Here is an 18,031-nt window from a genome sequence, read left to right on the forward strand (position 1 = left end):
AAGTTTTCAACTCTAATCTCTTCAAATATTTTCTCAGTTCCTTTCTTTTTCTCTTCTTCTTCTGGGACCCCTATAACTTGAATGTTGGTGCATTCAATATTGTCCCAGAGGTCTCTGAGACTGTCCTCAATTCTTTTCATTCTTTTTACTTTATTCTGCTCAGCAGTAGTTATTTCCACTATTTTATCTTCCAGGTCACTTACCCCTTATTCTGTCTCAGTTGTTCTGCTATTGATTCCTTCTAGAGAATTTTTAATTTCATTTATTGTTTTGTTCATCATTGTTTGTTTGCTCTTTAGTTCTTCTAGTTTCTTGTTAAATGTTTCTTGTGTTTTCTCCATTCTTTTTCCAAGATTTTGGATCATCTTTACTATCATTACTCTGAACTCTTTTTCAGGTAGACTGCCTATTTCCTCTTCATTTGTTTGGTCTGGGGTTTTTTACTTTGCTCCAACATCTGCTGTGTATCTGTCTGTCTTCTCATTTTGCTTAACTTACTGCATTTGGGGTCTCCTTTTTGCACACTGCAGGTTCATAGTTCCTGTTGTTTTTGATGTCTCCCCCAGTGGGTAAGGTTTGTTCAGTGGGCTGTGTAGGCTTCCTGGTAGAGGGGACAGGTGCCTGTGTTCTGGTGAATAGGGCTGGATCTTGTCTTTCTGGTGGGCAGGTCCACCTCCGGTGGTGTGTTTTGGGATGTCTGTGACCTTATTATGATTTTAGGCAGCCTCTCTGCTAATGGGTGGGGCTGTGTTCCTGTATTGCTAGTTGTTTGGCATGGGGTGTCCAGCACTGGAGCTTGCTGGTCATTGAGTGAAGCTGGGTCTTAGTGTTGAGATGGAGATCTCTGGGAGAGCTTTTGCCATTTGATATTACATGGAGCCAGGAGGTCTCTGGTGGACCAATGTCCTGAACTTGGCTCTCCCACCTCAAGGGGTCAGGCCTGACACCCGGCTGGAGTACAAATTCCCTGTCAGCCACACAGCTCAGAAGAAAAGGGAGGAAAAAAAGAAAAAAAGAAAGAAAAGTAAAATAAAATAAAATAAAGTTATTAAAATAAATTTTTTAAAATATTATTTAAAAAATTAAAAAGTAATTTTAAAAAAGAAAGAAAGAAGAGAGCAATGAAACCAAAAGGAAATCTACCAATGATAACAAGTGCTAAAAACTATATTAAAAAAAATTGACAGACAGAACCCTAGGACAAATGGTGAAAGCAAAGCTATACAGACAAAATCACACAAAGAAGCATACACATACAAACTCACAAAAAGAGAAAAAGGAAAAAAAATATATATATATAAAAGGAAGAGAGCAACCAAATCAATAAACAAATCTACCAGTGATAATAAGCTCTAAATACTAAACTAATATAAACCTAAAACCAGAAACAAATTAAGTATAGAAAGCAAACCTGAAGTCTACAGGTGCTCTCAAAGTCCACCGCCTCAATTTTGGGATGATTTATTGTCTATTCAGGTATTTTAGAGATGCAGGGTACATCAAGTTGACTGTGGAGATTTAATCCACTGCTCCTGAGGCTGCTGGGAGAAATTTCCCTTTCTCTTCTTTGTTTGCACAGCTCCTGGGGTTCAGCTTTGGATTTGGCCCCACTCTGTGGGTCAGTTACCCTCTGCCTTCTGTTCCTTGCCCAGACAAGAGGGGATTAAAGGAGTCACTGATTAGGGGGCTTTGGATCACTCAGACCGGGGGGAGGGAGGGGCACAGAAAGCAGGGTGAGCCTGCGGTGGCGGAGGCCAGTGTAATGTTACATCAGCCTGAAGCATGTCGTGTGTTCTCCCTGGGAAGTTGTCCCTGGATCACGGGACCCTGTCAGTGGCAGGCTGCACAGGCTCCTAGGAGGGGAAGTGTGGATAGTGACCTGTGCTTGTACACAGGATTCTTGGTGGCTGCAGCAGCAGCCTCAGCATTTCATGCCCATCTCTGGGGTCCATGCTTATAGCCGTGGCTTGCGCCAGTCTCTGGAGCTCGTTTAGGTGGTGCTCTGAACCCCCTCTCCTCGTGCACCTCAAAACAATGGTTTCTTGCCTCTTAGGCAGTTCCAGACTTTTTCCCCAGACTCCCTCTCAGCTAGCTGTGGTGCACTAGCCCCCTTCAGGCTGTGTTCTCACAGCCAACCCCAGTCCTCTCACTGGGGTCTGACCTCCGAAGCCTGAGCCTCAGCTCCCAGCCCCCGCCTGCCCCGGCGGGTGAGCAGACAAGCCTCTCGGGCTGGTGAGTGCTGGTCGGCACTGATCTTCTGTGCAGGAATCTCTCCGCTTTGCCCTCTGCACCCCTGTTGCTGCGCTCTCCTCTGTGGCTCTGAAGCTTCCCCGCTGCCACCCCCATCTCTGCCAGTGAAGGGGCTTCCTCATGTGTGGAAACTTTTCCTCCTTCACACTCCCTCCCAGAGGTGCAGGTCCCATCCCTATTCTTTTGTCTCTGTTTTTTCTTTTGCCCTACCCAGGTACGTGGGGATTTTCTTGCCTTTTGGGAAGTCTGAGGTCTTCTTCCAGCATTCAGTAGGTGTTCTGTAGGAGCTGTTCCACATGTAGATGTATTTCTGATGTATTTGTGGGGAGGAAGGTGATCTCCACGTCTTACTCCTCTGCCATCTTGAAGGTCCCCCCTCCTGTTTCTTATTTAACCTGTTGTTATCTGGCTTATCAGATTTTATTGGTCTCCTTTAACTCTAACCTATTGCCTATACAACAATCAATAATCTAATTCTACCTTTTTTCTTCCCCCTTATCCCATTTTTAGTTTTATTTTTTATATAAAGAATTATTGCACATCAATACTGAAGAGCCAAACAGCAAAATAGTAAGATTGTTTAATAAATGAGAATATACAACAAATGGAAGAAAAGAACAGCTATGGCCAATACAAATATGAACAGAAGCTTGAATTCATCAGTGATCAGAAAGTCAAAAATCAAAATGATATTTTTTTGCCTGGCAGTGGCAAAAATTAAAGCCTGGAAAGTGTTGTGTATTGGTGAAAATGAGAAGAAAATGATGTAGTCATACATTTCTGTTGGGGGGACCTAAATTGGTCTAACCATTTTATAATTTTGTAGTATTATATCTCATGATCTAGCAATTGTGCTTTATGAAATACTTTGTAGATAAACTGCTCCAGAAGACATAAACAGTGACATTAATTGAAGTACTTTTGTGAGAAGTAAAAAATTGGGAATGACCTAAATGTTCAACAGCTGGTCTGTAGACAAATGCAATTATACATGTGTATGATAAATTCTCTCCATCAATTAAAAAAGATACACCAGAGGTAGAGTGTAGGCTCCATACTTGCAGTGTTAATATCAATGCTTTTTAACTCTCAACAAGTTCATCTTTATTTAAAAGATCAAAGTGCTCCCTCATTTTTAAAATGATGATAACTACACCACTTATCTCATGGTTTTATTCTGAATATTAAATATACAAATGTATGAAAAGTGTTTTTAAAAGTTCCTGGTTCATAGAAAATGTTCCATAAGTGTTAGCTAACACTGCATGCTAAAAACAAAAACCAAGAATGCATAATTTTAAATAAAAAATTAAGATGGAGATTATATTACCGTATATATAAATCAAAACATAAATTATTACTATATACTTTTTATGAATCCAATGTATGTGAAGGCATTAAAAAATGATCTGAAAGACAAACACACACCAAAGTATTAATAGGGATTATGTGTGTGAAAATGGGGAATAAATGGAAATAGGAATGGTCTTTTAAAAGTTTAGTTCTATCGCTGCTTAATTTAAAGAAAAAAAAAAAAAGCCTGGAAGCAAATATCACAACTTGTTGACAGTGTTGACTTCTGGGTGGTGGAACTGAAAATTGACCTTGTATATAATTTTTAAAATTTATCAGAAAGAAAGAAAGAAATCAAGCAACATGTAAGGTGTGCTCCTAGCTTGCCTGAGGGTGGAACTCAGCAGCAATAAGGGAGATGAATCAGTGGGTGGGTGATGCCTCTTCATCGTCCACCACACATCCCGGAGGTCACCAGATTGGACGTTCTCCTTGTGGTGCCATCACTGGCTGTAAAATGTGTCTCCATAAACGTGTTGCTAATAATAGCTAAATAAATCAATACATGATTTAGCTAAGAAAATGAATTAGAAATGAATCAGAGCAGTTGTGTGTGGGGAGAGAGGTGTGTGGGCAGGAGACCCTTTCATCTGATGAAAACTTTCCATTACTCCCACCATTTCCATCTCCTCAGCTAATTACTGTCCCCTGTAGTATCTAGCATTTGGGTCTGAACCCCTGTGAGGTTATTCCTGCAAGGCAAATGGATACCTTTTTGGGGGGTGTTCTCTGAATTCTTTCCCTTGTTTCCTTAGTTACCACTCCTAACCATCTTTCCTCCTCTGATAAAGAGATTGAAACCACTCAGAATGTGATGGCCTGTTTCCCTTTCTCTATGTTATTATAGCTTTATACCTTTTTCATACATTTACTATCATTTTGAGAGGTGTTCAGGAGGGAAGAGGAGAAAAAAAATGTTTGTTTTAAAAAGAACTACAAAGTTATTTTAGAGTGTGATGATTAATTTTTTTAACATCTTTATTGGAGTATAATTGCTTTACATTGTTTTGTTAGTTTCTGCTGTATAACAAAGTGAACAGCTATAAGTATACATATATCCCCATATCCCCTCCTTCTAGCGTCTCCCTCCTACTCTCTCTATCCCACCCCTCTAGGTGGTCACAAAGCACTGAGCTGATCTCCCTGGGCTATGCAGCTGCATCCCACTAGCTCTCTATTTTACATTTGGTAGTGTATATATGTCATTGTCACTCTCTCACTTCTTCCCAGCTTACCCTTCCCACTCTCTGTGTCCTCAAGTCCATTGTCTACATCTGCATCTTTATTGCTGTCCTGCCCCTAGGTTCCTCAGAACCATTTTTTTTTTTGATTCCATATATATGTGTTAGGATACGGTATTTGTTTTTCTCTTTCTGACTTACTTCACTCTGTATGACAGACTCTAGGTCCATCCACTTCACTACAAATAACTCGACTTTGTTTTTTTATATGGCTGAGTAATATTCCATTGTATATATATGACACTTTAACTTTTATTGGAGTATAGTTGATTTACAATATTGTTTTAGTTTCTACTATACAGAAAAGTGAATCAGTTATACATATACATATATCTACTCTTTTTTAGATTCTTTTCCCATATAGGTCCTTATAGGGTATTGAGTAGAGTTCCCTGTGATATACAATAGGTCCTTATTAGTTATCTATTTTATATGTAGTAGTGTATATATATCAATCCCAGTCTCCGAATTTATCCCTCCCCTCCCCTTTCTCCCCTGGTAGCCATAACTTTGTTTTCTACATCTGTGACTCTATTTCTGTTTTGTAAGTAAGTTCAGTTGTATGTGGTGGTTAATTTTATGTGTCAAGTTGATTGGACCACCAGGCACCCAGATATTTGGTCAAGCATTATTCTGGGTGTGTCTTTGAGGGTGTTTCTGGATGAGATTAACATTTGAATCAGAAGACTAAGTAAACCTGATTGCCCTCCCTAACATGGGCGAGCCTCATCCAATCCATTGAAGGTCTGAGTACAATATAAAGGCAGAGGAAGGGACAATTCATCCTTTCTTCCTGATTGTCTTTGCTGGGACATGGATCTTCTCCTGTCTTCCGACTGGAACTTATACCATCGGTTCCGCTTCTCAGGCCTTTGGACTAGGACCACAGACCATTGGCTCTCCTGAGTCTTCAGCTTGCTGACTGCATATCTTGGGACTTCTCAGCCTCCATAATCATGTGAGCCAGTTCCTTATAATAAATGTCTGCCAATTTCTCTGTAGAACCCTAATACAATGAGCAAGCTCTTTTATATCCCCTCTGGTTACCTCATCCTTATGATGTTTTTAAAACAAATATATACTGGATTAATATTTATTTCTATTGAAGTTTGCTTTTTTGTTTTCCTTTTCATTTTGGGTTCTAGCCCATCCTAGTCCATCATTTACTATGATTGATAGAATCTTGATTTTTGAATAGTCCACCCATCACATGAACTCTTCTGGGATAGTCAGAAACCTGCTTTGATCCCCAGCCTTGGGCAAGGCATCACTCTCCAATGTTTTACATTATTTTTTTTTTCCATATTATTCTCTCCTCAAGGCCCCTTGGGTATCAAACAGTAATTTAGGCTCTAGCTCCAAGGAGTCTCCTCTGCTTGTTTTACACATATTCCCACTATGAGACTCAATAGTCAACAACAGGGTTTACATCTCTATGAAAACTGAGTGTTCCATCACTCAGATTCATTGATTTTCTGGTTTTAAGTAGCCAGTAACAACAGAACTTGGACCGCTGCATTTAGTTCAAGCAATCTTTATAAATGTCTATGTGCCTGATGTTGTATGAAGTACTTGGGGTACAGAGGTGAATACAACAGGGTTCCTTACTTTAAAAAATGTATAGTATAGGGGGACCTTGAAGATGGCGGAAGAGTAAGACGCGGAGATCACCTTCCTCCCCACAGATACACCAGAAATACATCTACACGTGGAACAACTCCTACAGAACACCTACTGAATGCTGGAAGAAGAACTCAGACTTCCCAAAAGGCAAGAAAATCCCCACGTACCTGGGTAGGGCAAAAGAAAAAACAGAGACAAAACAATAGGGACGGCACCTGCACCAGTGGGAGGGAGCTGTGAAGGAGGAAAAGTTTCCACACACTAGGAAGCCCCTTCCCGGGCAGAGACTGCGAGAGGCGGAGGGGGGAGCTTCGAAACCGCGGAGGAGTGCACAGCAACAGGGGTGCGGAGGGCAAAGCGGGGAGATTCCCGCACAGAGGATCGGTGCCGACCGGCACTCACCAGCCCGAGAGACTTGTCTGCTCACCTGCCGGGGCGGGCGGGGCTGCGAGCTGAGGCTCGGGTTTCGGGTTTCGGTCGGAGCAGCGCAGGGAGAGGACTGGGGTTGGCGGCTTGAACATAGCCTGAAGGGGTTAGTGCACCACGGCTAGCCGGAAGGGAGTCCGGAGAAAAGTCTGCACCTGCCGAAGAGGCAAGAGACTTTTTCTTCCCTCTTTGTTTCCTGGTGCGCGAGGAGAGTGGTTTAAGAGCGCTGCTTAAAGGAACTCCAGAGACGGGCGCGAGCCGCGGCTAAAAGCGCAGACCCCAGAGACGGGCATGAGACGCTAAGGCTGCTGCTGCAGCCACCAAGGGGCCTGTGTGCGAGCACAGGTCACTATCCACACCCCTCTTCCGCGGAGACTGTGCAGCCCGCCACTGCCAGGTTCCCAGGATCCAGGGACAACTTCCCCGGGAGAACGCAAGGCGGGCCTCAGGCTGGTGCAACGTCATGCCGGCCTCTGCCGCTGCAGGCCCGCCCCGCACGCAGTGCCCCTCCCTCCCCCCCGGACTGAGTGCGCCAGAGCCCCCGAATCAGCGGCTCCTTTAACCCCGTCCTGTCTGAACAAAAAACAGATGCCCTCCAACGACCTACACGCAGAGGCGGGGCCAAATCCAAAGCTGAGCCCCTGGGAGCTGTGAGACCAAAGAGGAGAAAGGAAAATCTCTCCCAGCAGCCTCAGAAACAGCGGATTAAAGCTCCACAATCAACTTGATGTATCCTGCATCTGTGGAATACATGAATAGACAACGAGTCATCCCAAATTGAGGAGGTGGGCTTCGAGAGGAAGATCTATGATTTTTTCCCCTTTTCCTCTTTTTGTGAATGTGTATGTGTATGCTTCTGTGTGAGATCTTGTCTGTATAGTTTTGCTTCCACCATTTGTCCTAGGGTTCTATCCGTCCATGGTTTTTTTTTTTAATTTTTTTCTTAATAATTAATTTTAATTTTAATAACTTTATTATACTCTACCTTCTTTCTTTCTTTCTTTCTCTCTTTCTTTCTTTCTTTCTTTCTTTCTTTCTTTCTTTCTTTCTTTCTTTCTTTCTTTCCTTCCTTCCTTCCTTCCTTCCCTCCCTCCTTTAGACAACGAATCATCCCAAATTGAGGAGGTGGTCTCTGAGAGCAAGATTTATGATTTTTTCCCCTTTACCTCTTTTTGTGAGGGTGTATGTGTATGCTTCTGTGTAAGATTTTGTCTGTAAAGCTTTGCTTCCAACATGTGTCCTAAGGTTCTATCCGTCCCTTTTTTTTTCTAAATAATTATTTAATTCAATAACTTTATGATATTTTATTTTACTGTATCTTCTTTCTTTCTGTCCTTTTTCCTTCCTTCCCTCCTTCCTTCCTTCCTCCCTCCCTCCCTCCCTCCTTTCTTTCCTTCTTGCCTTCTTTCCTTTGCTTCTTTCTTTCTTTCTTTCTTTCTTCCTTCCTTCCTTCCTTCCTTCCTTCCTTCCTTCCTTCCCTCCTTTCTTCCTTTCTTTCTTCCTACTTCTACTAATTCTCTCTACTTTTTCTCCCTTTTATTCTGAGCTGTGTGGATGAAAGGCTCTTGGTTCTCCATCCAGGAGTCAGGGCTCTGACTCTGAGGTGGGAGAGCCAACTTCAGGACACTGGTCAACAAGAGACCTCCCAGCTCCACATAATATCAAATGGCGAAAATCTCCCAGAGACCTCCATCTTAACACCAGCACCCAGCTTCACTCAATGACCAGCAAGCTACAGTGCTGGACAACCTATGCCAAACAACTAGCAAAACAGGAACACAACCCCACACATTAGCAGAGAGGCTGCCTAAAATCATAGGAAGGCCACAGACACCCCAAAACACACCACCAGACGTGGACCTGCCCACTAGAGAGACAAGATCTAGCCTCATCCACCACAGCACAGGCACTAGTCCCCTCCACCAGGAAGCCTACACAACCCACTGAACCAACCTTAGCCACTGGAGACAGACATCAAAAACAACGGGACTACGAACCTGCAGTTTGCAAAAAGGAGACCCCAAACACAGTAAGATAAGCAAAATGAGAAAACAGAAAAACACACAGCAGATAAAGGAGCAAGATAAAAATGTACCAGACCTAACAAATGAAGAGGAAATAGGCAGTCTACCTGAAAAAATATTCAGAATAATGATAGTAAGGATGATCCAAAATCTTGGAAATAGAATGGACAAAATGCAAGAAACAGTTAACAAGGACCTAGAAGAACTAAAGATGAAACAAGCAACGATGAACAACACAATAAATGAAATTAAAAATACTCTAGATGGAATCAATAGCAGAATAACTGAGGCAGAAGAACGGATAAGTAACCTGGAAGATAAAATAGTGGAAATAACTACTGCAGAGCAGAATAAAGAAAAAAGAATGAAAAGAACTGAGGACAGTCTCAGAGACCTCTGGGACAACATTAAACGCACCAACATTCAAATTATAGGGGTTCCAGAAGAAGAAGAGAAAAAGAAAGGGACTGAGAAAATATTTGAAGAGATTATATTTGAAAACTTCCCTAATATGGGAAAGGAAATATTTAATCAAGTCCAGGAAGCACAGAGAGTCCCATACAGGATAAATACAAGGAGAAATACGCCAAGACACATATTAATCAAACTGTCAAAAATTAAATACAAAGAAAGCATATTAAAAGCAGCAAGGGAAAAACAACAAATAACACACAAGGGAATCCCCATAAAGTTAACAGCTGATCTCTCAGCAGAAACCCTACAAGCCAGAAGGGAGTGGCAGGACATACTGAAAGTGATGAAGGAGAAAAACCTGCAACCAAGACTACTCTACCCAGCAAGGATCTCATTCAGATTTGATGGAGAAATTAAAACCTTTACAGACAAGCAAAAGCTGAGAGAGTTCAGCACCACCAAACCAGCTTTACAACAAATGCTAAAGGAACTTCTGTAGGCAAGAGACACAAGAGAAGGAAAAGACCTATAATAATGAACCCAAAACAATTTAGAAAATGGGAATAGGAACATATATATCGATAATTACCTTAAATGTAAATGGACTAAATGCTCCCACCAAAAGACACAGATTGGCTGAATGGATACAAAAACAAGACCCATATATATGCTGTCTACAAGAGACCCACTTCAGACCTAGAGACACATACAGACTGAAAGTAAGGGGATGGAAAAAGATATTCCATGCAAATGGAAACCAAAAGAAAGCTGGAGTAGCAATTCTCATATCAGACAAAATAGACTTTAAAATAAGGACTATTAGAAGAGACAAAGAAGGACACTACATAATGATCAAGGGATCGATCCAAGAAGAAGATATAACAATTGTAAATATTTATGCACCCAACATAGGAGCACCTCAATACATAAGGCAAAAACTAACAGCCATAAAAGGGGACATCGACAGTAACACATTCATAGTAGGGACTTTAACACCCCACTTTCACCAATGGACAGAACATCCAAAATGAAAATAAATAAGGAAACACAAGCTTTAAATGATACCTTAAACAAGATGGGCTTAATTGATATTTATAGGACACTCCATCCAAAAACAACAGAATACACATTTTTCTCAAGTGCTCATGGAACATTCTCCAGGATAGATCATATCTTGGGTCACAAATCAAGCCTTGGTAAATTTAAGAAAAATGAAATTGTATCAAGTATCTTTTCCGACCACAATGCCATGAGACTAGATATCAATTACAGGAAAAGATCTGTAAAAAATACAAACACATGGAGGCTAAACAATACACTACTTAATAATGAAGTGATCACTGAAGAAATCAAAGAGGAAATTAAAAAAATACCTAGAAACAAATGACAATGGAGACACAGCGACCCAAACCTATGGGATGCAGCAAAAGCAGTTCTAAGGGGGAAGTTCATAGCAATACAAGCCCACCTTAAGAAGCAGGAAACATCTCGAATAAACAACCTAACCTTGCACCTCAAGCAATTAGAGAAAGAAGAACAAAAAAACCCCAAAGCTAGCAGAAGGAAAGAAATCATAAAAATCAGATCAGAAATAAATGAAAAAGAAATGAAGGAAACAATAGCAAAGAGCAATAAAACTAAAAGCTGGTTCTTTGAGAAGATAAACAAAATAGATAAACCACTAGCCAGACTCATCAAGAAAAAAAGGGAGAAGACTCAAATCAATAGAATTAGAAATGAAAAAGGAGAAGTAACAACTGATACTGCAGAAATAAAAAAGATCATGAGAGATTGCTACAAGCAACTCTATGCCAATAAAATGGACAATCTGGAAGAAATGGACAAATTCTTAGAAATGCATAACCTGCCAAGACTGAACCAGGAAGAAATAGAAAATATGAACAGACCAATCACAAGCACTGAAATTGAAACTGTGATTAAAAATCTTCCAACAAAGAAAAGCCCAGGACCAGATGGCTTCACAGGTGAAGTCTATCAAACATTTAGAGAAGAGCTAACACCTATCCTTCTCAAACTCTTCCAAAATATAGCAGAGGGAGGAACACTCCCAAATTCCTTCTAAGAGGCCACCATCAGCTTGATACCAAAACCAGACACAGATGTCACAAAGAAAGAAAACTACAGACCAATATCACTGATGAACATAGATGCAAAAATCCTCAACAAAATACTAGCAAACAGAATCCAACAGCACATTAAAAGGATCATACACCATGATCAAGTGGGGTTTATTCCAGGAATGCAAGGATTCTTCAATATACGCAAACCTATCAATGTGATAAACCATATTAACAAATTGAAGGAGAAAAACCATATGATCATCTCAATAGATGCAGAGAAAGCTTTTGACAAAATTCAACACCAATTTATGATAAAAACCCTGCAGAAAGTAGGCATAGAGGGAACTTTCCTCAACATAATAAAGGCCATATGTGACAAGCCCACAGCCAACATCATCCTCAATGGTGAAAAACTGAAATCATTTCCACTAAGATCAGGAACAAGACAAGGTTGCCCACTCTCACCACTCTTATTCAACATAGTTTTGGAAGTTTTAGCCACAGCAATCAGAGAAGAAAAGGAAATAAAAGGAATCCAAATCGGAAAAGAAGAAGTAAAGCTGTCACTGTTTGCAGATGACATGATACTATACATAGAGAATCCTAAAGATGCTACCAGAAAACTACTAGAGCTAATCAATGAATTTGGTAAAGTAGCAGGATACAAAATTAATGCACAGAAATCTCTGGCATTCCTATATACTAATGATGAAATATCTGAAAGTGAAATCAAGAAAACACTCCCATTTACCATTGCAACGAAAAGAATAAAATATCTAGGAATAAACCTACCTAAGGAGACAAAAGACCTGTATGCAGAAAATTATAAGACACTGATGAAGGAAATTAAAGATGATAGAAACAGATGGAAAGATATACCATGTTCTTGGATTGGAAGAATCAACATTGTGAAAATGACTCTATTACCCAAAGCAATCTATAGATTCAATGCAATCCCTATCCAACTACCACTGGCATTTTTCACAGAACTAGAACAAAAAATTTCACAATTTGTATGGAAACACAAAAGACCCCGAATAGCCAAAGCAATCTTGAGAACGAAAAAAGGAGCTGGAGGAATCAGGCTCCCTGACTTCAGACTATACTATAAAGCTACAGTAATCAAGACAGTATGGTACTGGCACAAAAACAGAAAGATAGATCAATGGAACAGGTTAGAAAGCCCAGAGGTAAACCCACGCACATATGGACACCATATCTTTGATAAAGGTGGCAGGAATGTACAGTGGAGAAAGGACAGCCTCTTCAATAAGTGGTGCTGGGAAAACTGGACAGGTACATATAAAAGTATGAGATTAGATCACTCCCTAACACCATACACAAAAATAAGCTCAAAATGGATTAAAGACCTAAATGTAAGGCCAGAAACTATCAAACTCTTAGAGGAAAAGAGAGGCAGAACACTCTGTGACATAAATCACAGCAAGATCCTTTTTGACCCACCTCCTAGAGAAATGGAAATAAAACCAAAAATAAACAAATGGGACCTAATGAAACTTAAAAGCTTTTGCACAGCAAAGGAAACCATAAACAAGACCAAAAGACAACCCTCAGAATGGGAGAAAATATTTGCAAATGAAGCAACTGAGAAAGGATTAATCTCCAAAATTTACAAGCAGCATATGCAGCTCAATAACAAAAAAACAAAGAACCCAATCCAAAAATGGGCAGAAGACCTAAATAGACATTTCTCCAAAGAAGATATACAGACTTCCAACAAACACATGAAAGAATGCTCAACATCATTAATCATTAGAGAAATGCAAATCAAAACTACAATGAGATATCATCTCACACCAGTCAGAATGACCATCATTAAAAAATCTAGAAACAGTAAATGCTGGAGAGGGTGTGGAGAAAAGGGAACACTCTTGCACTGCTGGTGGGAATGTGAATTGGTTCAGCCGCTATGGAGAACAGTATGGAGGTTCCTTAAAAAACTACAAATAGAACTACCATATGACCCAGCAATCCCACTACTGGGCATATACCCTGAGAAAACCGAAATTCAAAAAGAGTCATGTACCAAAATGTTCATTGCAGCTCTATTTACAATAGCCCGGAGATAGAAACAACCTAAGTGCCCATCATCGGATGAATGAATAAAGAAGATGTGGCACATGTATACAATGGAATATTACTCAGCCATAAAAAGAAATGAAATTGAGCTATTTGTAATGAGGTGGATAGACCTAGAGTCTTTCATACAGAGTGAAGTAAGTCAGAAAGAAAAAGACAAATACCGTATGCTAACACATATATATGGAATTTAAGAAAAAAAATGTCATGAAGAACCTAGGGGTAAGACAGGAATAAAGACACAGACCTACTGGAGAACAGACTTGAGGATATGGGGAGGGGGAAGGGTGAGCTGTGACAGGGCGAGAGAGAGTCATGGACATATACACACTAACAAACGTAAGGTAGATAGCTAGTGGGAAGCAGCCGCATGGCACAGGGATATCGGCTCGGTGCTTTGTGACCGCCTGGAGGGGTGGGATAGGGAGGGTGGGAGGGAGGGAGACGCAATAGGGAAGAGATATGGGAACATATATATATGTATAACTGATTCACTTTGTTATAAAGCAGAAACTAACACACCATTGTAAAGCAATTATACCCCAATAAAGATGTTAAAAAAAATGTATAGTATAGAGCTATAGCTTTCAAGTCTTTTTGATTATGATTTATAGTTAGAAATGCAGTTTATCTAATGACCATGTTCACACACATATATATGGATAATTAAAGCAAAAATTTCGGAAAACAATGTCTAACTTTCTTCATGCAATGTAATTGGATATTTGCCTATTATCCAATATTTATTTAATTTAAAGCACGAGGTCATAATACACTATATTGACTTTACAGTTCCTGATCAACAGTTAAAACAGTTTAAAACAAATAATTTCAAATAACAAGGAACCTTATGAGCATCATATTTAATTCCAAATTTAGAGCTTTTCTTACAGCTTATGTGATGTTCTTTATTTTTAGCTAGGATTCATGCCTACCCCTTAGGCATTTGCATTTACATATTAATTTATCAGCCCCTTGGGTCCTGAGAGGATGAAACACAAATAAAATAAATTTTGGTGAAAATAATCCTTGAATGGTGGGAAGCAGGAAAATGTTGAAGGAGAAAGCATGACAAATCTAGCCAAGGATGAGTGACTTGGTGGGGGTGGTGCTCTGAAGAATTACCTAACCTAGTCATCAAATAAAGATCAATCAGAATACCACTTATAGAATTAGGGGAACTTGGGGGCTAAAATCTAGTAGATAGAATCATGTAAGGTATTTTGTCTCTTTCATCACTCAGCTCAGGGGTTATTGCCTCCAAAAAACATCTTCCCTTGTGGTGCTTGAAAACACAATATCCTGGACCTGCCTCTATTGCTCACTTATATCGTACTGATATGATGTTTGGGGATCTTGAGAGCAGAGAGTACCTTCTTCTTTGAATTCCTAGCATCCACCTGAGTGCCTGGCACATCATAGGGACTCATGTACATGTCCCCTGAACTTCTCTAACACTGTTTCCTCCACTGTGAAACAACGTTGGGCTATATGATCTGCAAAGGCCCTTACAGTCCTAACAATCTATGACTTTGACATATATGAATTAGCCCAAGGCCCTCTGCCTCATAACAAAGCCCACATCTTTGCTGTGGTTGGTTCAAAATTATGAGCTAAAACGTGAATGATTTGTGCACAGTTTAGGGACTCTCCTTGCCCTGGCAGAGTAAGTGTTCTGATAAGAGCAGTTGGAAGCCTAATGCAGCAGCGCCTGCAGCAGAGAAAAGATTCCAGCCTCCAACTCCCACACAATTGCTGCTGTTCTCCAGCCTGCAATTTCCTCTAAGGCTCTGGATTGGTCCACAGAGTGACAGAGGGCTGGGAAAGAGCCTCTATATATTCCTCAGAGAAAAAGGCAGTCCCAGACGGATTTGAAGTTTTCAAAGACTTACTCTGCTGATAAGGACTTGTGCTCAAAGCTGAGGACCTAAGCCATTTGCCAAAATGTGTAAAGGACTTGCAGCCTTGCCCCACTCATGCCTGGAAAGGTGAGTTATTTTGACTTAAGAGGTGGAGATAAGGAGAATCTTCTCTCAGGGGAGGATACTCAGAGGCAATAGAGGGCCACTGTAGTTTGTGGCAAAACAGGTGGTTGATTATAGACTGGGAATTGCCTCCTCTCTGTTAATGGCAAGGTTTTGAAAGATCTGAGCTAGCAGACTGATGCAATATGAGATATATCATAACCATTTATATCCAGAACATCATTTCCTCTGAGGAGATGCCTATTTTATAAGCACTTGTTCAGACTCAGAAGTGTATGGTTAAGAGCATGGATTCCAACATCAAACTGCCTGGGTTTGAATCCTGGCTACATTACTTACTATTTGTGTGGTGTTGGACATTTTATTTAAACTCTGTATCTCAGTTTCCTTACTGGTAAAAATGGATCTACTAAGTATCTTCCTCACTAGCTGGTTATGAGGATTGAATTACTGTATGTGAAATGCTCAGAACACTGTCTGGCACATATGAGAAATGTGTAAATGTTAACCTTTATTAATGTACATGGAATAAGAAAGGAAGACCGAGATTTGCAATGAGGCAGAGAGGACTTCTCATTGTTCTTTGTATCTGGATACCATCAGATGGAAGGGGCTGGATTGCTGGACGGAAGACAGCCCTTGGGACATAGAGATTATTTATTAGCTATCATTGTTCTTTAGATACAGAGGAGCATCTTTGAGGCTCTGTGGTTGTCTTCAGACTGGACAATGTTCTGGAGGGAATCCTAAGTATCTAGACTAAGTAAACAGGAGGAGAACAAATATCTGACTTGTTAGAAAATTTAACCCAGAAATCCTACCTGATGCAGAGAATTAGGGATATTTCTCCTCTTCTTAGTTCTTAAGAATGAATTTGATTAAATTTTGTTTGATCCTACATTATTTAAAGGAAATAAAGGTGATCCTCGTACAGCCTAACTTCATCCCTAAAGGCACTGTCAATGTTTGCCTAAGAAGGTTGTGTTGTTCAATGGATCTGTACTTCTGTCTCTTACAAGTTCAGGTTTTCTTTTTGATGACTTCGACCCTAGAAATAATCTCAAAATAATTTTTAAAGAGATAACATCCTAGAAAAGGAATTTGTCTCCAACAATACTGTCTAGTGACCGGAAATAAAGACCTCTCTCACTTTGTGCTGTCAAAAGCACAGATTAAAAAAAAAAAAAAAAAAAAAGCACAGATTATTTTTGAAAGATGTGTATATTTTTTAAAAAAGTAAAGTAGGACTTAAGTAACTAGACTAGGACTAGATTGTAACTAGGTGGGCAATATTGGCCATTGGACCATCCTCAGGGGGGAAGACAGGTTTCAGTGTTGGGTACTGTTTATCAGCCTATCTTTCCCCCTAGAGAAAGCCTGAGAAACAGGGGGAATACAGGGGTGAAAGGCAATTCCTTGGACATGACGATGCATAATTTTTTCCATTTCCATTTTTACAACTCTGAGAATTGCAGATTTGACTTTTACAACAATTTTAACACATGTCTTTAGCCCACTTATTGTTTGAAATCAGGTACTTTCATGTAATGGGTAAATCTTAACCTTGTTAATTGGTGAACTATTGCCTCAGAATGATTGTTAACATCGGTCTGCCAGTCATTTTGTGATCCTATGACCCACTGCTTGGCATTTAGTGAAAAAGCAATAAATATTTGTTGAAAGTTTGGCATTGTTACTAATATTGCCCGATTTGTTTTTGTAAATATGCATAATGTTTACTGAGGCACATGGAGTGCACATTTCTTTCATTGATTCCTATAACTGTTTCATATCTGATTCACTAATTCACTACCAACATTGCTATTGATTCACTTTACAAATCTTTTAATTCACAGTAAATTCTTCTGCTCAAGGATATAACTAATGTTCACACAGTATATTATAGACTGACCAAGGAGCAAGCTTTTTTGCATAGATTGCCTGAAACTTTTAAGGCATATGGTAGAATCCTGTGATTATTGTGTCCTATTACATTTTTTTTCATGATCTGTTACCATTGCAAATATAGTCATATTTCCAATGACTGTAATGAGTGATTTGGAGAAGTGGAATTGTAGAGCTAGGGAGCTGTTAGCACACTCTCATGGAAAGAACCTAAAACTGTCCACTCTAAGGGAAAAATGATACTTGAATAAATCCTTCCAAACCTGCCTTCCTTGGCTCTATTCATAGTGGAAAGAATACTGGTTACGGAGTAAAGAACAGACTTAGTTTTGTCATTAACTAATTTGTGTCCATGAGCAAGTGATTTCACTGTCCTGGGATTTTATTTTCTTATTTAGTAAATGAATGTTGGATTAGCTGTTCTCTAACATCCTTTCTAATCATAACATAGTTTAAATAAAGTGAAATACACCTGGTTTCAGTGACTAGCGAGAGATGCAAGTAAAGGAAAATTTTTCCTAATTTATTTCTCTCTAAAAGTTTGGGAGCCAATTAATGAAAATCGTCAAGAATTCAACCCTGTGTTGAAATCATGGCTGTGGCAGAAGCAATCTACTCAGTGAGAATCT

At 39.9% G+C, this 18,031-nt stretch overlaps 1 protein-coding gene across 2 annotated transcripts in view; it reads left to right on the plus strand.

Annotated features, from left to right (window-relative positions):
• RGS5 (regulator of G protein signaling 5) overlaps positions 1–18,031 on the plus strand; it is an 85,444-nt gene that overhangs the window by 17,275 nt on the left and 50,138 nt on the right. Inside the window, exon 1 of one of the 2 annotated variants that reach the window (XM_004282036.3) lies at positions 15,349–15,500. The exons of the other annotated variant lie outside the window; for it this stretch is intronic. Coding sequence (XP_004282084.1) covers positions 15,457–15,500 — 44 coding nt within the window. The 5' untranslated portion in view covers positions 15,349–15,456. Of the gene's footprint in view, positions 1–15,348; positions 15,501–18,031 lie in introns of those variants that run through there. 2 annotated transcript variants of the gene reach the window in all.

Source organism: Orcinus orca, chromosome 1, assembly GCF_937001465.1.
Source record: "Orcinus orca chromosome 1, mOrcOrc1.1, whole genome shotgun sequence".
Lineage (NCBI taxonomy): Eukaryota > Metazoa > Chordata > Mammalia > Artiodactyla > Delphinidae > Orcinus > Orcinus orca.